General features: G+C 41.1%; 1 protein-coding gene across 1 annotated transcript; it reads right to left on the bottom strand.

The window, feature by feature from the left end:
* Positions 1–443: 443 nt before the first annotated feature.
* ALKBH3 (alkB homolog 3, alpha-ketoglutarate dependent dioxygenase) lies at positions 444–22,239 on the bottom strand. Its single transcript, XM_054828054.1, has 9 exons — positions 21,412–22,239; positions 19,571–19,683; positions 18,325–18,359; positions 16,326–16,373; positions 14,641–14,744; positions 13,472–13,560; positions 9,461–9,670; positions 2,897–2,995; positions 444–2,354 (listed from the first exon to the last, which is right to left on the bottom strand). The coding sequence occupies exons 1-9, from the start codon at positions 21,497–21,499 to the stop codon at positions 2,262–2,264; spliced, it is 879 nt and encodes a 292-aa protein (XP_054684029.1). The 5' UTR covers positions 21,500–22,239; the 3' UTR covers positions 444–2,261.
* Positions 22,240–22,859: the final 620 nt, after the last annotated feature.

Here is a 22,859-nt window from a genome sequence, read left to right as displayed (position 1 = left end):
AACGTTATAAACTGAAACTGAGAAAGCAAGTGGAAAAACTGTTCTGCAACAGTATCAGTCTCCAGAGCCCTACCATCAGTTATGTATCATAGCATCACTGAATTCAAATGAGCTGCAATTTCCATAGGCTGAGGTTTGGGGGTTTAAAAGTTTCCCTCTAGTCCCCATTTCATGCTCTCTCTTGCAGCACAACTGCTCTTAACACAGTATGAATAAATGTAGCTTGTATGAACTAATAAAGGCTAAAGTGTCCTTTGGTTAAGGAAAACCACTCTGTCAGGACTGCCAAACCTGGGCACACACACAGGGATGTGCACAAAGCTCCATTTACCCAAAGAAAGTAAACACGAAAGTAAGCGTCTGCCTCCTTCAACACTAATGCTCAGGAGATGCATCACAGACCCCAGATCTTATATTCAAATGCAAAAAATTAACATTAGATATACTCCAAAAATGTATTTTTATACAAACTGGGATGAAAGTGAAGATAGTATTACATAACAAAGTAAGTTTTCTAATAGCATTCATTCATGTATGAATGCATTTATAGCATGCATTCATGTATGGTGCTTTAGGTAGAGAAGCTGCTTCTAGAGTTGCCTGATATACAAAGAAAATTATTCTGCCCAATTTCAGAGCACAGGGATTGAAATGGCTCAACAGTCTGTCCTTTAGGTCATCAATAACATTAAAACATAGGCATAATTGAGTATTAATAACTTGACTGCTCTCATCACATAAGAATTTTAAACTACAGTAAATGCTGGCTAAGAAACGGTAACACCAACTTATTCTTGCACTGAAGAGGAACGCTAGTTTGCTTAACAACGTTAACGTGTTACAAGGCATAGAGCATTTACTCATGCTTAGATCCTACTTCAGGCAGAAAGCGAAGACATACCAAACCTGTATTTTGATCCAATACAGTGGATGCCATTTAGCTGTAGTGAGAACTTAACCACGTAGGCAGCATACCTGACAACACCCAGACAGCAGTCGTTGCCTCACTGGTTCCTACCAACAGGTGAGACATACCTAGGGCAGGCAAACTGGAAGAATTGCAGCAAGTCCTAGAATCGGGTCTGAGCTGCTGACTGCTTCTCTGGAACATCAGAGGTTCAAGAGATAACTCTCCAAGTAATATTCTTTAATGCAATATGCATTGACCTAGGAGCTGTAGCACCAGAGTGAGCGCTGCACCTGGTGCTAACACATTCTACTTAGTGTAGCTTTGCAACTGACTTACATTGTGATTATAATATTTTGAGTCAACATCTTTGGACCAGTTATTCTGGGTATCAAATTTGGCAGCACAAGCCTGATTTTTAGAGATGCTGACATTTCCTGTCCCACCTGAAATCACTGGAAGCCACCACTTAGTTGTGCTAAAAAGAAACTAAGAATTTATTAGCAAATTCTGAAAGTAATGTTTTTCATCTCTTTGTGTCTATTTTCCTGCCTATGACACAGAGGTAATAGATTTAAGCCAGCAGGGATGGAGAACTGTTAATACTCAAGCAATGGGCAGCTTCGACCTGGCTGATAAGGCTCGTGGCTAAGGTGTCTCTCTTGCTTGCCGTTGTCTGTCTTGTCTACACGGATAAACACTCAGGATAAAGTCTGACCACAGAGTGCATAGGAAAAGGGAGCCTTGACCCTCTGTTCTACTAGATGCTAGTATAATTCAAGTAGTTATACAAATAATGAAACTGATTGCTTCATTGGAAAAGACACTGCAACCTACAAATAAAAAGTGATGTGCGACCCCTTGGTGAAGTAATACTCAGAGATCATCATGAAGCGCAGCTCTCTCATTTCTGTACACACAGCACACATACAGCTGGCTTTACATAAAAGAATCCTGTCTTGTTACTTAGAACACAGATCACTACTTGGGGGGGAAAGGGCAGACAATAGAATGTGCAAAAATAACTGCTCACTGAATCTTTCTGCTCCCGTCGGTACCTCTCAGATCTTTCACGTGCTTTGTGGTCTTTTAAGAACGATAATTTTTTTTTTTTCCACAAACTTAAAGCCTGTAATTTAGTATCATCTAATAGCATATCATTTCTGAAAACAAAACAGCACTGTCCACAGAACACAGGCAGCTTGTGATTGTCAAAGAGCTTCATAACATTGATTCTTTTCCCCATCAGATATTTCACAGCACTCTGTTCCTGTAAGGCTTCCTTTAAGTCTGCAGCAATCTGAGGCTCTGGATCTGCTGTGGGTTTACATCCAACAATGCCCAAAGTGCCTCTTCACTTCCAAGCTCCATCAGGTTCTGGATAAATGATCCTAAAGGTCAAGTTTATCCGTGCATCTCTAGAATGATATTCCTTAGGTACTCGATGCTGTAAGTGGCATTGGGAAAAAAAAAAAAAACCAAACAAACCAAAACCAAAAGCATAAGCTTGTGTATTTAAAATTCAGGTAATCAAACAATGTAAAAAAAAAAAAGCCTGTGATGGCTTTTTATTAACATTTCTAAACATTTCAGTAAGGCAAAAAATTCATGTTCTGATTGCTCAGGGCCACTGAAAACAAAAGGTCTTTGTAATTACCGTAGACTTGTTAAATTAAGTTGCAACTTTTCTATATTCGAAGTTCCTAAATTGATTTTGCTCTTTCAGCTGCAGGCTGTTACCTTCCTTGCCGAACTTTAATGCTAGAACATCTGAGCTGATTCCTATTGCATCACTTAGCAGTTGAAAGAAAACACATTGTTTCTGCGGGTGCTTTGAAATTCTGAAGCAAAAAGCAGTATTAATGTGCTGGGAAGCAATTGTGTCACTGGAAGCAGAATGTCCTGTACCTTTATGGGAGTGCCTCATGCACATTTAGAAAACTGCATTGCAAGTAAAGGACACAAAGGGTGTCATCAAGGAGTTCTTACCTGCCAATCCTCCTGAGTAGCTCCTTCCATCATCAGCAGAGTCCCATGATCAAGCGGGATTCTTAGTCTTTCTACGTAAGTATAGTCTCCATTCTCTTCCTAAAAAGAAACATTAGACACTGAAGAAGCAGGCATGTGTATTTAGTAGAAAACCAGTCCTCTATAGCAGAGCTTAAAAAGCTGGGAGGGGAGAGGAGGAAAGGAACCTCTTGCAAGAACAAGAAGTCTAACTAAACCTTTCTGTTACCATATTTCATAATAAGTTCAACAACCAGTTCCTACATCTAGTGCAAAATTCTGGAGCAAGGCTGCAAACCTTTTGGAAACATCCAGCTCTTGAAACAAACAGTTCTGTGTGGAGACATTCTGCAATAGCCACCCTGATTCCAACAGTTAACTACTTCAGCAAAAATACACATCTTCCTTCTATTCTGTATTTGTCTTGTTTGGGACATTACATGTTGGTATAGTATTATCTGCTAGATGAAGAACTTCCTATCCAGAAAAATGTCATTCTTATAATGGTTGGTGGACTCCTAAAATCATACTTGCTGAGTGTTTACGAGGCAGCAATGCTCAATTATTTAAGGTCCAGCAGCAATTACTCCAGACTCAACAAAACCTGTTACAACCAGAGTGGCATTTGTCACATTTGTCATGTAAAATTAAACTGTACTGGCTGGCAATTGTGGATTTGTACATTTCTTGGGGATACCTACGGGCCCGAGGCTGTGCCAGTGATTAAGCAAGCTCACTAAACCGCAGGAATCAGGGAGTGCTGAAGGCACTCGGAATTACCTGTAATACGTATTCTTTGTAAGGAAAATGCAAAACGTATTTTTAAGCTTCTAGAATTAATACCCATTTATATTGCTCTATTAAAAGTAAGGAGTAATGCCAAAAATATTTTCTTAAACTTCAGAGGAAACAAGGAAAAAATTTCAAAAATAGATATTATAAACATGACTGCTGATGCAAAGCAGAGAAATACCACTGCATGGCTGTTTTCTATTTCACAGGATTACATCATTTCACTTTGTGGATGGACAACAGTGGATTTATTTTTATCTCTTGTTCATCTTGATTAAAAAAAAGTTCTTCTAAGATAAATGATTTAGGAGAAAACATCCTTTGGGCTTAGAAAAGTCAGTCTGTAAAAGCAGCAGTTACTTTCTGTTTTAAATGGGACATCTCTGAGCTTAGTTTTACTTAGAAAACAAGATTTTTATGTCAATTGGATTTGCAGAGCCACTGAAGTTAGACAAAAAGTTTTTACTGTCTTACATGTTCTTACTAACACTGTCCACAAAATCTTATTTCAGAACTTTCATCTCTAGAGCTGATGTTAGATATACAGAAAACTTAGTTGAGTTTCACAGGTCAAGAAGTTTATGAAGGAAATTTATTCTTGACATCTAAGGAGAAAAAGACTTTAAAAATACTGATAACAAACATGGAAAGAAATGCATCAGGTAACTTCTATATGGTCACTTTGTAACTCTATATATGTATTACAAAAGTAGCTGCTTCCAAGAAGATGTCTAGTAAAGCAACTGTTCTGCATCTTAGTATATTAGAATTTTCATAATCTTGAGTTGCACATTTTATACAGTCCAGTCTTTACGCTGTCCAAGTACACTGGCTAAAACTTTTTTTTTATCCTTAATTCAAGTAACTACAGTTAATAAGTGAGGAAAACTCAGCACAAGTTGATGGGAAGCTGTGAATATAAAATCTGTACATACTGGGACTCCATCAAGTTTTTCTTCTTAAAATGGTATCAAAATCAAAAAGGTAAGAAAAGATTTAGTATAAATCTATATAAATAACCTAAGTTTATTTCTTAAGTCTCACACAAGTTTATTGAGATAGTAGTATGAAATGGGTTCTTCATAATGTGGAAGCATCTTCTATTATAAGGAAAAGTAAATGGAAACATCCCATAGAAGAATGTAAAAATAATAACATAGTTATACATGCAAATGATGCAAAATTATTTTCAAAGGCTAAAGTCAGCAGCTCTCATGGAGAGTGCTGGCTTCTAGCCTTCCGCTTTACCTATTTGCCTGTTACCAAGAGAATTATCCTTACAAAACTTCTAATCTCATATTTTTCAGGCTTGTATCCCTCTTTTTCAGTTTACTACCACCAGCTGTGGAAACACCCTCCTCCAACAGCAAAATGGTCTCATCTATCGATACTTCTGCATTTTTACCTGTTTATTCTCACTATATCTGACAAAATACTCGCTGCAGCTCTTTTCTTTATGGATTGAGTAAGAATGAATATCAGTCATATTGCCCTTTCCTCACGTAATCCACTTGCCCGCCTACATAGGACTATCTTTAAACTCCCTCAGTCTTTCTGCAGCTGACCTAGTAGACTGCAAGTGAGGCAGCTCTAAAGCACTTGCGTCTTCCTCTCTGCTTGTCTATAGCTGCTCAAGACCTGCCAATACTGGTGGACAACACCTCCTCCTCTGCAGCCACTGCCGTCTGCAAGTCTCCTTTATGCCAGTCTAAAAGTTCAATCCTCGTCATCCTGATCCAAGCCCCGGTTTCTACTGTGCTCCATATATTCCACGTTCATCTTCAATTAGGCCTGTTAAGACATGAAGGGTTATTTTTCTGCTGTTTTCAAAAGTACTAGGAGATCTTTAATTTCTGCTAGAACAGCTACTCAAGGACAGAAGGGCTGTGTTTCAGTGTTTCATTTGAAGGATGGACACATCTGAAGGCCAATTCAGAGAACACCACGAACATCCTGCTGTTATCTAACACACAGGTGAAGCTCCCTCCCTTCCCCAGCACCCATCAGTTTCCTTGGTTACAGATGGAAGAAGAGCAGCCTGACAGCTGAATTTCTAACTCCTTCACACTGCAGTTTTTTGGACACCTGCACCCAACTGGTCCTTATGGCACCCAGATGTCTGCTACAGAGCAGCTCCCAGTGGGACATGGGAGCTCAGTGAGACATTAAATGTCACCCTTCACCTAACATTTCACACTCAGCTTCCCAAAAGACCTAATCAGATAACCTGGCATTGTCTTACTGAGTTGAGCAGTGATAAGCAGTAGTAAACATGGTAGCAAGGCTGTATCAGAAAGACCCATCTCACACAGTGAAATCAATTCCTCTAGAGTAGGACAATTAAGTCATGTATGAGTGGGACCAGGGCCTTGAGGCTGTGTGGAGAACAGGAGGTGGTCACAATGCTGCAGAGGAGACAGGCGTGAAGTCAACAAGTACGAGAGGACTTGTCAGCTAAACCAATAGATTGTGTATGAATTGCGTATGAATCACAGCTCTGAAACAAAGCATTCACCTCAGTTTCGGCATAGGCAGGAGCCACAACAGGCTGGGGTACAAGGAGGCAAGAAAAAGTTTAAAGTAACTTACTAGAACTAGAAAATAAAAGAAACCAGATCACTTCACTGCAGGCTTTGAACTACCAAGTAGACATCCAAAAAACCCTAGAACTCATTTAAGGCAAGGGCAAAATATTGGCTACAACCACAGAACTGGTCCAAATAAACAGAAAAGGCAGTATTTAGAAGAAAGAATGTTTAAAAACTCCAGCAGGTAAAGTAAAACAGCTTCTGGTGTCACATTAATTTCCATGAAAAGTCTCCTTAATTCCAGTGGGGAATTTGCTCCTGAAATACATTTGTAGCTTTCTTACACGCACTGGGCTGAAATATGAGTAGGAATTATTTCTACTTATCCACAAGGGATGCCTGCTGATGCAGATTCAAATAGACTGTGCATGTCTCTACACTCCTTTACCACCTATTATATGATGAGCACTTACTCATCCAGTATAGGACTCACCAAAAAGAAAAACAGAGGACTGAACCTTTCCGTCCCCTCACCCTAGAACAGTTTTCAAGAAAAAAATACCTCTTGCACCTAAATATTTTTTATTTTTTTTACCAAGAAAAAATGCAGAGAAAGGACAAAAAGTTTTCCTTCTGTGATAGTTTCAGAATGGCCTATGTAAACTCCAAATTCCTACCAGAAAAATGTCAAAATTCACACATACATGCACAAAAACCACAACCTACCAACATTACTGGTTGTCTTTGCAGATAGAGAAATAGCATTTTATTCTATAAGTTCATCCACGTTTCAAGATATAATGTGGAAAATATTTGTACAGATACCAAAATGAACTGAAAGCTCTGATCTAGTATTCTTCAATAGCACTACAAGATGTTACCTGATGTGTGGTATGTACTGTTTTGTACGCAGCACATGACCACACGCAGGCAACTGCTTTAGGTTTTTTTTCCAGTAACACTTACTTACAGTGAGCTTCTACCACAGCATTTCTCATCTTGTATTTTCATTACATCTTTCATCTGAAAATACTTAAAAGCACTTACAAGAACAGAGGGAAATGAAGGCCTTTGAAACTCTAGAATCTGAAATACTAGAATGTTGGCCCTCAAAGAGATTTAATTTTGGGAGGAAAAGGATTTACTTTCTCCTTCCCTCCTCAGTGAAGACTAACTCTAGAAAACTTGATGTACTGATACTGGCAGATTACAAACCAGGGAAAGCCTGAATGCCTGTGATGACTTAATCTGAATCCCTCTTCCTTCAATTACATTCCTCTTCCCGTAACTTGCTTTTGAACAAAGTAATGATCAAACTTCAAATATCTACAATCAACTTTAACTTTCTCTTAATGAAAGAGAAAATGCTACATTACAATAGAGTAGGAAAATTACTTCTTTGGTGGTACAGCCTGAAAGGTGGTAATTTCCATCAGAGCCTCTTGTAACTCCCACTTGGCAAAGCATCTAGTGTCATAGGATGCTCTCAGAAAATTGCAGGCTTTGGGAATGTGCAAAGAATACGTAATGTGTGCCACATAATTATTAAGTACGAGTTCCCTTAGGCACAGGATGCAGTTAATAGCAACTTATTCAAAGATTACGCTGCACATGGGGATCATACCTTAGAAACAGGTATGTCACACTTGCAAAAGGAAAACGCTTCATAGGTAAACGACACTCAGCTAGTCAGAAATATCAGGTCAAAGGCACTGAAGAAAAAAAACGAGGAGAGCTTGAGGGATACATCTATAGAAAATCATCCATCTCAGGAAGAAAAGGGAAGAAATGGTGCAGTACAGATCAAAGAGGGTGGCCAATTATGAATGGCACAGACTGCATTTCCCCCTTTGCTCATAGTGTGTGTCTTTTCAGAAAATAGAAAACAGAACAAAAAGACATCTTGCTCAAGAGATGGGTTTGATTTTTAAGAGGGAAACTGCAAAGTTTATACTGAAATCTAAGTGGCTTTGATTCTGATCCATCGAAGGGGAACACATGCACTTCTAGAAATGAATCCAAGCACCATTTACCTCTGGTTTCCCAGAGGAATGAAATTTCCAGCTGACATTTTGTTATCATCACAGCATCAAAGATACTTACTCATGCTATGGCCACTGATATAATGCATTGGTTATGTGATCTCGTGCTCAGGGACTAGGATTAAATTCACTTCAGAGAACAAAGAATTTACAAATTAGAGAAATGGTGAAAAGTAAAAATTATTTATTTGTTTTCTGGTTCAAATTCTAACCTTTGCTGTTCATGACTACGTGACCCAAGGTGACTCTTGATGGGCAGACTTCAGTACGTCAGCATACAGTTTTCTAATAGGCTGATAATTATCACCTTTGCTTTCTGCATACTTACTCAGAATAAATAGCAACATAAGCAGACAGCAATTTCTTCCCAAAGTTCTCAAAGACTACACATGCAGAAAAGACAGCTGAAGCAGGATACCCTAAAATGAGGCCTGTATTCTCAACACAGGAATGTGTGATTCCTTTACTTGGATAAATACGAACTGCAAAATTTAAGTTTTAAGTTGGCTGGTAAACACAGCATTCCCTAGGACAGCATTTTATCCAGAAAGAGTATTCGCAACTGAATCACCAACTAATTCCTGAAAGGATGTTCCACATGTGCCTCCTTATCAAAGTAAGGATCTCTGTTTAGTCTGTGAAGTAGGATGCAACAGTTTGGTATTTTATGGAAAAGAAATGAGCTCCTTCCCTCTGTTCACTGTCCCTCAATCTAAACATACACAAGTCAAAATGCAAACATTAAGAGGATTTTTACTTCGAAGAGCAGAGCTACTCTTCATCCCACACACACTATGCATTACACAATGTTTGCCTGAGTATAAGAAAATGGTATTGACTCTTTGGTTCATTTACACAGTGAAAGTCCCTTTCCACCATCACTGATTCCATTTTAAGCAACAGGAAAGGCCCTCATTTGGGCAGAAGAGTGCCCAGGTTGCAATTTCACTGCACCACTACATTGCTGCACGTTATTAGAGCGCTCTGGTCCCACTCCCATCCTCAAAATGCCACATTCCATGTGACAGATTTCTTGATCCCTATGCTTGTTCCACAGAACTTTACAAGTTGCGATTTCATTACCTACTATTAAACGCTTTTAGCAATTAAGTTCTCTAAACAGAGGGAAAATATTAAACATATTAGTAACTATAGGACTCTGTCAATGTGATATGAACACTCACAGGGGAGGGTTTCTTCCTCATCTCAAAGATCCGGGTAGCACCAAAGCTGAGCGAGGCAATGACAGGATTTTTTCCCAGTGATGGTTCATCATCACTGTGCCAGTCTACGCTATCTTTCTCATTTCGGTAGAGGTTGCAGAGAAGAGAGTTGAAAGTATAGCCAGTGAACTCTTCGATGCGCTCCTTTAGCATGGTCAGCAGAGGATGCCACTGTAATCAGCACAGCAGGAGTAGGGTAAATACAATGAAAGCAGGCCAGCAGCAGATAACACCTAGACACACGGGGAAACTACTAAGGAACAAAATATACTGCACTTTAATCACAATAAACTTGAAATCAAACAAATGCCTCTGAACAATTCTGACTGTGTTTTTACTGAAGGTGAGGAATGAGCTTTCTGTGAAATATGCATATGCTACCTATCACTCAATACTAAATCATCTCTTAAAATTATGATGCTAGTCTGCCTTTCATACTAGTGTAGCCAGCCACTCCAATTAATTGAAAGGTGAGAAAGTAGAGTAAAATCTGCTTGAAATGACCATGGATAAACACTGGGAGTTCTTAACTGAGACAAAAAGTGTCCCACACATACCTGTTTTTTTAACCTGCTGGCCAAGCTAGAGGACTTTAACACAGGGGTCTGACAACATCGGAGTTACCTGGCCACTGCTGGTGGGCATAGTGCATCCAGAAAATTGCAATCAGGGACTAAATGACGTGCTCTCAGTTGCCTGCAGCTTTGACACAGAACAAGAGACAACGGTTGGCCGAACACTGTCACAGTGTGTCCCTCTGTCCCTGATCTGTTAGTACAGCTTGTTGAGCCCAACTCATCACCCCTTGGGGTTTCCACTTTGACATTGTAACTTTTCAGGGGTTTGCAAAACCAGTGTCACAGGCCCTAGATTTCATCCTTGCCTTTGCTAACATCTTGATGAGCCCATAGCCCATGGCAGCTCTGCAAATTCCATTACAACTCAGTCCAGTGAATCATTATTCAATGTTATAAACTTACATCATGACTTTCATCTGTCAGAGTGCTTTTAAGTACTACATAAGTATGTAACAAAAAAGCCAAAGCAATGTAGGCCAGAATTTTTGCCCATTATATAAGCAGGAACACAGATCAAGAGAGGATAAAGAACTGACTCCAAATCTCCCGGTGCACCACTGGCAGAAGGAGGAACAGACAGCAGGAATTATTTCCTAGTATCCACCTCTAATAATCGAGTCCACACCACCTTCTTTCCATGCTTATCCGTGTCTAAAGGGGTTTTAACCTATTGGCTACACTGCAGGAGCCTCAACATACCATCTTTCTCTATTAGGGGTATTTCTAGCTAAGTCACCCCTTCAATGACTAAGCATCATGTGAATAATTAACTATACATAAACATAGCTTACAAGCTATGGGACATGTAGGGAAATGAGCAATACCACCTAAGAAAAGCTATGGCTTGTAATTGGGCTGCCTGAGTGTGCAATACGTGTGGGACATGGAATGCAATGACAGAAGAGCCCAATAATTACTGAAAGCACTTTTCAGTGACCAACTAGGACTGGATTCCTTCAATTCCTATCACAAAACTATTTATTACTAAAAATGTTACCATATGGTAAACTTTACAATTCAGTGGAAATGCCAATACAAACTTGCAGCAGCGGAAGTAATTTTGTTGAAACATTACTGCATCACCAACTACATCACTGCTTACAAAGAAACATTTTTCCAATACCAAAATTCATTTAGACATGAGCACTGGATTATACCCAGCAGCGCTGCAATCCCACCCAGTCTTACCAAACAAAAAAGGAGGGGCACAAAGCTAATTACTCCTGCAGATCAAGCGTTCAAGGCAGGTAATTGGTTTTGCCCAAGCTGTGCACTAAATTACATTTTACTCAGGATATTTTTGTGATATAAACCCTATTCTACAGGCAAGGCTTATGCTCTTTACACCATCTGCTGCTGCTTCTAGGCTGCAGAACTCCCAACTACAAAGCTGAGTGAAGCGTCAGCATCCATGTGCAGTCTACCCATGTATCTGCCCTATGGGCAGTTTCCAGGCAGCGGCAGGGCTGGCTCCCAGCTATGCAAGGTTGCCAGTGCATCTCACTTTCTGCTGGGACTTCTTTCTCTCAGTAAAAAGCAGAATTATTCAGGAATAAAAGACAGGATCAGCATGCGTGACTGATTTAGGCCTTGTACCTCTTGGATGAGAAAAACAAGTCAGTGGTCCAATGAATGCTAACTCTGAACTTTATGCAAATTGAACTGAAATTGTGAATTCAGGGTATATAGGCTCTATCCAACCTCTGAGCAGCAACAGCTTCCACAACAGGCAATTCTGAACTGGATTTAAATCATTAGTGTAAAGCAGAATGATTTTGTGGGGGCACTTCCAATCCCTAAAGCCATTCAGCTTCCAGAAAAGTCCATTTAAAATAATATTCCACAAATGAGTACAAAAAAATGACCTATTTTTCCACCACAAATTCCACAGGTTATGGAATGTTTGAACTATGGTATTTTTGACACTACAAAATCTTCACAACTCATTTTGTTAAATAACGCCTTTCCACTTTTCCCAAACTGAGCTTTGCTAGGCTTGCTAGCTTTGCTGAGCTTTGGCAGCAGTTCTGGGACTTGGGACACTTTGCTCTCATGCTATCCAGCCTTCAACAACCACACTTAATTTATGGTTCAGAACACTGCAGCATACTGCCATGGAAATTTCAAACAAAGCAGTACCAAGAGACAGGCCAATGGAGCAACAGGCTGGAAGACAGAGTAAACATGAACAAAACATCAACAAATCACTCAGAAGGTTTTTAACCCTTCCAAAATAGCACGGGAAATTACATCATACAATCTGGAGTTGCTGAGTAGGCAGGTTGTGTGTGTGAATTTCATAGCATTCACAGAGTAATCAAAAATATTCCTAAATTCTCATTTAAGCAGTATTGAATCTAAGTGTTTCTGAAAGTAACTGTTTCAGTAATTGACATTACTGTATCTTTATAACAAAAAACTCAAGCGTGACTATGTATGCTACGATCTCCTATATAAAGATGGATGAAGTAAGCCTCACAGAACAATTCAGAATTTTGTGCAAAGCTACAGTGACCCAAAAGCACAACTTTAAACTCTGGAGTGATAATTTCCTTTTGCCAATGTTTAGCAACCATATTGTGCTCCTCTAAAGCATTATGAGTGGACTGACTGTTTAATGAAGCTGTCCACATTCCACTAGAATCAGCTGCTGATTACTGTGCTGGTTTTGGCTGGGATAGAGTTAATTTTCTTCATAGGGGCTGGTACAGGGCTGTGTTTTGGAGTTGTGCTGGAAACAGTGTTGATAATACAGCAATGTTTTTGTCATTGTTGAGCAGAGCTGACACAGAGTCAAGGCCTTTTCTGCTTCTCACACCACCCCACCAGCGAGTAGGCTGGGGGTGCACAAGAAGTTGGGAGGGGACACAGCTGGGACAGCTGACCCCAACTGGCCAAAGGGATATTCCATACCATATGATGTCATGCTCAGCATATAAAGCTGGGGGAAGAAGGAGGAAGGGGGGAGTCACTCCTGACTCGTTGATGTTCTGTTCATGTTTACTCTGTCTTCCAGCCTGCTGCTGTTACATGTGATGGAGCCCTGCTGTCCTGGATATGGCCAAACACCTGCCTGCTCATGGCAAGTGGTGAATGAATTCCTTGTTTTGCTTTGCTTGCATGCACAGCTTTTGCTTTTCCTATTAAACTGTCTTTATCTCAACCCACAAGTCTTTCACTTTTACCCTTCTGATTCTCTCCCCCATCCCACTGCGGGGAGTGAGAGCGCAGCTGCGTGGGGCTTAGTTGCTGGCTGGGGTTAAACCACAACAATTACACATGAAATGCTGACAGATACTCTAGATAAAAATAGAGGATAGAGGGCAATTTTGTCTCTCCATCTCAGCAAAGGATTTCTCTGTAGACGATAATAAAACTACAAACATATACATACATTTGGGTTTGGCTGCATTGTTATCCTGGAGTATGTGTAAGGAAGTTCCCCATACCAGGAGGTAAGCCTTGGTTCCTCAAAAGATACTTCTAAAAAAAGAAAAACAAGAATACTTTCTCAATTGCCTTATCAAGGGGCTAGAAAAAGGAAAGAAAGATGCAATTCTGCTAAGAAACTTGATCAAAAAGGGACTGCCCTCTCACCTGAAGTTAAAAAGCAGTCCCTTAAATCCTCAGCCTTACATAATGAACTCAAGTGAAGGAATGAGATTATTCACAAGCAGGCCTGTCTCTGCAAGAATTACCTTGCCAAAAGCTTGGAAACACTTCAATTTTCTCATCCCTATGCCAGACACGGCAGGGACTGGACAAGTTAAAGATAACGAAATGAAACTGAAATTTTATTTCTAATTCTGGCTTGTCGTATATTCTCCTAGTTCCAGTGCACAATACGCTGGCATAAGTTGCAAGATGTATCCACTGGAAAGGATGAAGTGGAAAGGATTGCAGTGTCAATGGGACGTCACAGAAGCAGAACGTAGCAAGGCTGGACAAGTAATATTTTGTCAAATATGTGTGTGCTCTGTGGTGTAATACAAACATCAAGTTAAAAGTACTTTCAACTTCTGAAAAGACTATCTTGGTAGCTATATCTCATCCTTGACAGGTAACATTCTCCATTATACAGTACCTTTATTGCAAGCCAATAAACACAGATGTTGAAGACATCTTCCAGCCCTGTCCAGTAACTACTCCAATATATTTCTTACATCCGTTCCCGACTGAAAGAGAAATTTAGCTAGAATAGGTGCCCCTTAGTGAACAAATCCAGAATAGCAGTATCTTTGCTTACGGCACACTGGAACTAATAAGCAAAGAGAAGGGAAAAGAAACATGCTCTGATGGGATTTTAAGTGAGAGGCACAATATTTTTAAGACAGACAATTTTAATTTAGAAAGATCTCATTTAGTTGGCAATAGAGATATTTAATTGGTGATAGAGACTGAAAAATAAGCAGCAGTACTGTTCAGATATGCATGGAAACCCTGGAAGGAAACATGAAGGAGTGGTAATATGCAAAGTGAAAAAAAAAATTATAAACAGTGCATGTATTTTGGTATGGAAATGACCTGGGAATGACCTGAAAAGTTGGTCTACACACTCTTTACCCTGTCTGATGTGAGTTCTCTGACCCCAGGGTATGTCTTGGAGGAGTTGTTCAAACATCCAGTCTGCTTGTTCTGAGTCTATAAAGCCAGGAATCAAATGAATCCTAAGGAAGAAAAAGATAAAGAAAAGACAGAAAGAATATACACTTCTATATATGCTCTGATAAAATATTCTAATTTCCAGGATTCCCAAGGGAGCTAAGAATGGCTGTAATCCATCAGACCAAAAGTCAAAGCCCAGTATCCTATTTCTGACCACAGCCAAAAGCAGGGGTGAAGGAAAGAGCAGAAGGCAGCAGGAGCTCCTCATGAGTCTTCCCCTTACCAAACACGTCTAACTGCTTTTTAAAACCTATAAAAACATATGACACCAACAATATCCTATGAGTCCCACAATCAACCATAAACTGTGTGAAAAATGGCATCCTTCTCCTTGTTATTAACTTCACATCTGATAAATTAGATAGCCCTGATTATGGTACTACAATCAACATAAGTAAATAATTGCTCTTTATTCACCATCTCCATGCCACTCAGAATTTGACAGCCCTTTATCACTACTGCCATCCTACCCTCTCTTTTCCAAGGACAAGAACCCTAGAGTATTTAATCTCTCCTACATTTTACATTTTCATATGTACATGTTATATTTTGACTGTACTAACAGCAGCATTCAGAAATTCCAGCCACCGTGGTGGGCTGCAGAGGAGGAATGCTGTTCACAAGAGTTTACTCCCACAAGTATTCAATGCTCCAAAGACATCACAATAAGAATACATACTGTAAAGGTACTAAAAGAGATGAAAAATCCAATTAACAACTCTCCAGAAATATCCCAGCAACATATTATGAAAACAAAATCCAGAAAGTGACAGAATAACCCAGCTGGCTGTGTACCTTTTCTCATTCCAGCTGGTCAAAGCTTTTACTTCTCAAATTGGTATAAAAATTTATTTGCAGCTTTAGAAAAAACCAAGATGAAAGCTTTGAAATAAATGCACAAAAAGTTACTATGTCCTTGGTATTTTTTCCACTATTAATAAAATCTATCGAATTCAGAAGAAAATGATTAATACTGATATTGCAGCTAAGTCAGCAAGGTAAAATAAAATATATTTTAGTTAGGAGGTACCACAGAACAAGTAGGTTTTGTTTTGAAGTGTCCTGAAGCTAAAATAATTAAGGCATAGTATGTAAACAAAAGGGACGACCCTCAAGTTACCAAATCTGCCTAAAGTTAAATGTTTTTATTAGATTAATTTAAAACAAGTCAAATTTACAGCTACAAGTTTTTGGTAGCTCTTAACTATACAACACAGACATCATGCACTTGCTAACACAGGAATACCAATCCAAATTTCAAGCAGCAACTTACTCTGGATCATGAAACAAATGGACATAGCCCCTTCTCCTTATTCCGGACAAGAACACTAGGTGCAGTAGACACTAGATGTTAAGAGGTTCATTGTAATTCTCTTCAGTGCTGCTCAGAACTGCGTAAGCCTCTGCTACCTGATACTCAAAGTATTTCCAGAAGTACTCTGAACAGAAGATACACAGGAAAGGCAATGTGCACCTGCCAGAGTCAAAACACTCTGCAGACACTAGCCTTCTGAAAGCCGAGTATCACCGTGTTGTTCCGCAACAGCAAATTACAAGTTTCAAAAAACATACAATTCACTTACCTAGAAACACCAGTTGGTACTTTGCTGAGCTCATACACACCAGGCTTGCTGAGGAGGTAAGAAAGAGCCATCAGAGAAACATCAAGAAATTATCTTACACTGAGCAGCATGGACTAGAATTGCTGTAAACCTAGACCAAGGAGAGTATTCGTTCAAAAGGAAAAGAAAAACGTTTTGCACTACTAAGGGAAGCAATAATGTTCTGGAGACATCAGAGGTCACAGAAAGGCAGCAAGAGGTGTTGCAGAAGCAAACAATGCATGTACTTCCTGCTTCTCACTCACACTTCACCAGAGGCTCAATACACAGTTTTAAGGCTCTAGAGATACATAAATGAGAGATGTCACGGGGAATCTAAAGGAGACCACCATACAAGACTGCACCTTGACGGTTATGTTGGCATTTATAGGTATACAAAGAACACGAGTGGAACTGAAAATGCAAAATCCAGTTTTCAGTCAGATGACCAGTATCAACATTCTGCTAACAGCAAAGTGTTCAACCACCTGTGTGACACAGCAAAGCCAAGTTACAGGTACGTGAGCAGTATTTTAACTATTGTAGCTGGTACAGAGGGTAAACAGTTCTTTCCTGTTACAAGTTACGTGGTCATAAAGTATTATTTACTCTTGTACGAACAGCTTGCTTCACCTACTACCTCATTTTCTCCTAAGCCAGCTCCAAAATTTATACTGCTCTTTTTGCCTAGAACACTCCAGGAGTTAATTGCTCTCCAGCATTGCTTCTCCTTCAAAACAGTTCACCAACTCAGGAGATGATCACATACTGTGGTTTTGCACTGTGCTGTGTTTAAGTTAAACAAACAGAAACTTCTGATCTTTTCCATATTGCACATGCAGAGCATAAACTATACTATATTGCCTACAACACATTGTTGTGATGAGAATAGCATCTCAGTTTTGTTTCCTCTATATTTTTTCATTTGATTTATAAATAAGTGTAACAAATGAAAGGTCAGTGAACCTTTAGAACACTTTTAACACACTGAATTTACTTAATACCTAGATATTATGCTATTACTGTTAAAAGTAAAAAATATTCAAAGAACATATGGCTGTATCATTCATAGTGAAATGGAAAGTTAAAACATAAGCAAATCTGTTGCAATCTGTAAGTGCTTCTGGGAAATTCTGTAACTAATTCCAGCAATATTTTTCATGACTCGATAGAAACACCTCTCTCAAAGTAGTTCTACTTAGTGAACTACCATGCTAGCAGTGGGAGGGCAGCCGAACATCTCATCTGAATTATGCCTGCTCTGCACAAATACCCACCCAGCTTCAAATTTGAAGTTGCTACAGAAAACTAACCCCAGATCCCTCAAAGCAAAAACAACACACAGTCAAAAGCTGAATCTGTAACTTGCCTCTTAGGAACCACTTAGTAAGAAAATTCTACCAACACGACCAAACTGAAGCAAATTTTCAAAATCTGTACCTTCACCATACACTACCACACCTTGTCACATTTCATGCCAAGGTTATTCTGAAAAGATGTCCATTTTGACACAAAGGGTAAACAATCTACAGCATATGAATATCTAGCTTCACTATGACATTTACTAGCAGTTACTTTTCCGAACCTTCAAAGGAAGCACTGCCTGAGTTGCCATTCCAGCTATATTCCTGGATAATGGTAAGTAATTTGCAGCATAGTTTACACAGGGACTGTTCTAGAAAAATGTACATTGCTAACCAACGTACACATATTTGCAGTTCTGTTGATCCAGAATGTCCAACTGTTTGCTCTTCCTGGCTTACACAGCAACACCAAAGCTATAAAAACTAGTTAACACAGACTTGGACCCTCCTGATTATAAATTCAGTTTAGGATAAAAGGGCTTAAAGTCCACATTTTGTACTCAAATTTCTTCCAAAGGCATGGCAATTGTAAGAGTAGAATCTTTTTCAGCAGATTCCCACTGACCAACAAGACAGAAAACCTCACGAAGGACAGTTTAAGCCAGCAGTATACTCACTCTATCACACCTGCCTCAGGAACTGTGCGCTCCACCTGAAAGGTAAGAAAACAATATGTGGTGAGTATTAAACATTTAAGTACCTGATATGCTCTAGTCAAACAGAACTAATTGTCATCACTAGTGACTCTATATAGCTGCATACTGATATGTCAGCAAGAAAAACACACTTCTGGACAACTGGTAAGCAGTAACAACCCACTTACTCTCTCCATGCCCCAGAAACTCTCAAATGCAGCTACCGCTGCAGGCGGTTTTTAACAGTCAACTGCCCCCTAAAGGACATTCATTTCTAAATTATCGGATTACTACAATACTTGCTATTTATCAACTACAACAAAGAAAATTCTCATCCTTACATTTGGAAGTAAAAATCTAGAGCAACTACAGGAGGGTTGAACTAATCCCAGGCCCCAGACAATGAGCAAAACACAAGACAGACCAGATGTAGCAGAGGCTGAGGCTTTAAAATTGTCTGCACAGCTTGAGATAACTGTTCTTTGTTACAACAAACAGCAGTTTAATCCATCCTGGTCCAGCCTGGGTTATCATTTGGGTTGTCTGAGGGATTTACACTTCTCATATCTGAGCTCAGTGGAGTGTTGAGATGCAAGGAGGTGTCAAGTTGAGCAAGAAGGTCAAAATATAGTACTATAGAGATACCAGGGCTCTGCCGCAGAGAAAAGAGAATCTTCGCAGACCAATCCTTCCAAGCCAAGACAACGGCCTTTCAAACACTTCTAGCTTAAAAAGTAGTGTTCAAGATTTTTTTTTTTCCCCAAGGAAGGAACTGCCCTCCCACTGCACAGAGCACAATATCCTCCTCTTGCTGACGGGACATAAAGCAAAGTCTATAAAACAAACCCCATGCTCTTCCCCTGCTGTCACAAATGAGACAGATATCCCAAATGAGGCCAAAAAAGCAGAGCTCAGATAGTGCTTAGGACACTGCATCATTCTGATTATTTAGGAGAATGTATTAGTTAGGCACTCTGAAAAAAAGTAGTTATGAACAGGTACATAATGAATACTCAAAGTCTGAGGCTAAACAGAGGGACCGTAACTTTCTGTTTGCCATATATACAAGGCAGTTGCAAACTCTGCTTGGTAAAAGCCCAAAGTTCAGCTCAGCTGCAGTTTTTCATTTGTTTTTAAACACGAGACTATAATTTCAAAGTCTGATAATTTTTACCATTTGAAGTTTAATAAAAGATGAGATTGTGCTAGTTACCATATAATTTTTTACCTCTGATGGCTTTTCAAAGACAAATTGCTTTTGAGTGTGAGGCTGAGCTTTCCTCATCCATGTTGGTCTGGCGCCTGCAGGGGCAAGGTTGCTGGCCACAGGTGCCTTAGGTGCTAAAGCAAAGAGGAGAGGAAAAAAAAGAAAAAAAAGAAAAAAGAAAGGGATCACATGAAATAGAATTTCACCATACAAAAAATACAGTTTGGAAGAACTTGTGGAATCATTCTTTGAAGTATTCTCCTCCTCTGCTTGGCAGACAGTCCAGGGAACAGTCAAACCTACATTACATAAGAGTTAAAGTTGCACAGAAACTGGATTTTATATATATATATTTGTTATTGATAGACAAACAAAAATGAAAACATCCTTTTATCAGAAAGGAAAACATCTAGAACCTTTCAAGTCTACCACAAACACACACCAGCAGAAATCTTCCCAAGTAGCTAAACTACTTCCCTCTGCAACTTTTTTTAGGAAACAAAAAGACATTTCTCTGAGAAAAATACTTTTATTAAAAAAAGATTTAGAAATTAAGGAGAAAGTATGGAAGAGCCACTCAGGCATACCACTTCACGTGTTTTATTTACACAAGGCTTAAAAATAGATCTGAAAAGTGGATCTGAAATAGAAACAAAGTAAAAGTCTTCACTCTCCATAATTCAAAAGGTAGGAAAAATAATTTTTAAAATCTCCTTAGGAATAGATAGAATGAAATGCACCTGTGACAGAAAACTTACAGGCTACATGTACAAGTCAAAATAGTTGGCTAATTTTTTCAGGATTAAAAAAAAAAAACAGCTTGCCTAGGATACTCAGTTTGCAGAGAAATGGGAGCTGTACTGGGTATTGCAATCAGGTGAGTGGAACATGGTGTTTTGACCACATTCACAAACAAACCAGTCCTCACAAGACTAGAAACCCACACAGCGCTCTCCAGCCTCTGCACTCTTTGGTTTAAAAGTCTGATACAAAACAGTGATGTTAATTCCAGCCCTTTCAACTAGCACTCTTTATTTTTTGCAATGTTTTCACTGTGAAAAGATAAAGGAAGATGTGCAATGAGTTTTATGAATAAAAAGTGACTAATAGTTATTACAGAGGTTAGCTCCACCAAATTTTATTTGTCCCATTCAACTTGCCCAAAGATGAGAGCAGTTCACCTAAGCGCATGCATTAGAAACACACCTACATACACATGCAGCTGACGCTGTGTCCTGCATCTAAAACTGCTACAACGTTTGTGACATACACACAATTTTTATTTAAAAACTGGGTTCGAACACCTGAACTTTAGTTACCCAGGAAAGCCAGACCACCCCTCAAGGCCTCACGCTCCGTGTCGCACAGCGCCGTCAGCGAAAGGAGCACATCATAACGGTTTCATATTCACTGCAGGTGTGCTTGGAGACCCGGCATCAGGGTTTGTACGTGTGAGCTCGTTTTGCTCAGCGAAGAAAGCGATGCGAACTTACAACCCCACGCCCAGAGGCTTTCACAGCTTTGCCTTTATTTTCCGCCTCAGCCCACGTCACGCCTAGGACAGCGGGTTTCTCCAGACCGTCTATAAGGCAAGGCAGTCGCTGCGCTCCCCTCCGGGGCCGGACCCGCTCCGTGGCTGCGTACCGCGGGCGCGGCGGCTGTTACTGCGGCCGGGCGCAGCCGGGGATGGGGCCCGCCAGCACCGGCCTCTCCGCAACACCACGGCCCGGACAGAAGGGCCCTGACGAGCCCCAGACACTCGCGGGCCCACGGCCCTGCGAGTCCGGCAGCGACGGCGGGGCGCCGGGCCGGGCACCTCCGCGCCACAGCCCAGGGGTCGCCGCCGCGCCCCCGGTCCTTACCTGCGAGCTGGGCCTTGCTTGCGGGCCGTCCCGCCGGGGCGCCGGCCCAGCCGCCCTGCACGCGGGCTCGCTGCCGCCTCTCCGTCATGCCGCCGCCGCCTCAGCAGCAAACGCCGGTAGAGCCCGGTTGGCCCCGCCGCTCCGTCCGGTGCACTGCCCGCCCGCTTCCGCCGGCGCTGCAACCCGCGACGGGGGTTCCGCTCCGCTGCCGCCGCCCGCGGAGGTCCCACCGAGACGGGACCGCAACGGCGGCCGCCTCCCGCGATGAGCCTGCCTTTCTTCTCCGGGCGTAGGCTACGCGCCCAGCATTCTGTCCCCGGAGCCGGGCAGAGGCACTACCGGCCCACACACAGGTGTCAGCAAACAGTTGAACAAAAGGGCTGCTGCCCGAAACGTGGCTACTCGTTTAAGGAGGCCGTTTTTAGTTGGCTGCATAAGTTACATATATATTTTGCCAGAAAAAAGCAGTATAGATTTGTGAAGTTACAACTAATGAGGAGAGCCAGAATTACATTGTGTAAGTGCCACCCTGGTCCCACCCCAGCACCTGGACCCCTCCCGCCCAGGTGTGGGCCATGGCTGCCACCCTCGGTGGTACCAGATGCACTGGGCATTACCCACAGACACCGCACCAAGCTGCTTCCCTTCCCTTCAGTCCTGTGCTGTCCCTGGGCGAGGCAGGTGGCTGAATGGTGGCTGTCCAAGGCCTTGCCACCTTCGGAGGTTGTGGCAGGGTGCAGGGAGGTTACCTTCGCCGGGGAGCAGGCCTGCTTTTGGGAACGGGTTGGTGCCACCGGCGTGCAGGGCAGCAGGGCAGCGCACGCCGGCAGGGACGGCTCCCTGGGAAGAGAGGGACAGACACATTACTCGACTCCTACCTTGTTTTTCCCATTCAAACAGGGGAGTGAAAACTCACTCCAGCTCTTGCATTGCATCAGTGACAAAACACCCTCAGAGGCAGAGTTGCAAAGACGCAGCAGTAGTTCCGCAAGAAAACCCCTCCTGTTTTCCATCATGTGCCTGGGGTGTTTCAAAGTACAGCGAAAGCTATTGAATACACACATCATCGCAATCACTGAGGTGAGGAGACATTTGAAAGCAAAGTCAAGGCAATTTAAGGTTAAAAAGCAATTCCTTGGTGCAGTTTGGAATATAAGAGAGACCTCGGAGGAAGCATGAACATGGGAACCCAAACTGTAGCCTGCTGGCACCCCTCGCAGGGCAGTGGGGAAAAATGACCACAGGCTCCCACAACCCATTGCCAGATACTGCCTTGCCAGGGCACGGCTGCTGCAGTGCCAGCTGGATGCGCGTGCTATTCCCCTCAGATGTATCTTTCCAAACACCTGCAACAGTTATGAAATGCTTATTTGGAAATAACTATTTCTTATTAATGGCTTAATTAATAGTTCTAGGTGAAAGTTTATTTCGTGTTCCAAGGATTTAAA

Source organism: Grus americana, chromosome 5 (assembly GCF_028858705.1).
Source record: "Grus americana isolate bGruAme1 chromosome 5, bGruAme1.mat, whole genome shotgun sequence".
In the NCBI taxonomy this organism is placed as follows: domain Eukaryota; kingdom Metazoa; phylum Chordata; class Aves; order Gruiformes; family Gruidae; genus Grus; species Grus americana.
Note: the sequence above shows the minus strand (reverse complement) of the source record. Positions and strands in the feature narration are given on the sequence as shown.

Excerpts from the sequence above, each read along its gene's own strand:
- ALKBH3 (XM_054828054.1), bottom strand. The coding sequence starts at position 21,499 with ATGACGGAGAGGCGGCAGCGAGCCCGCGTGCAGGGCGGCTGGGCCGGC. Across the intron at positions 13,561-14,640 it reads GAGAACTCACATCAGACAGG|AAGTATCTTTTGAGGAACCA; the intron begins GTAAAGAGTGTG and ends TTCTTTTTTTAG. Across the intron at positions 9,671-13,471 it reads CAATGCAGCCAAACCCAAAT|TGGCATCCTCTGCTGACCAT; the intron begins GTATGTATATGT and ends TGCTGATTACAG.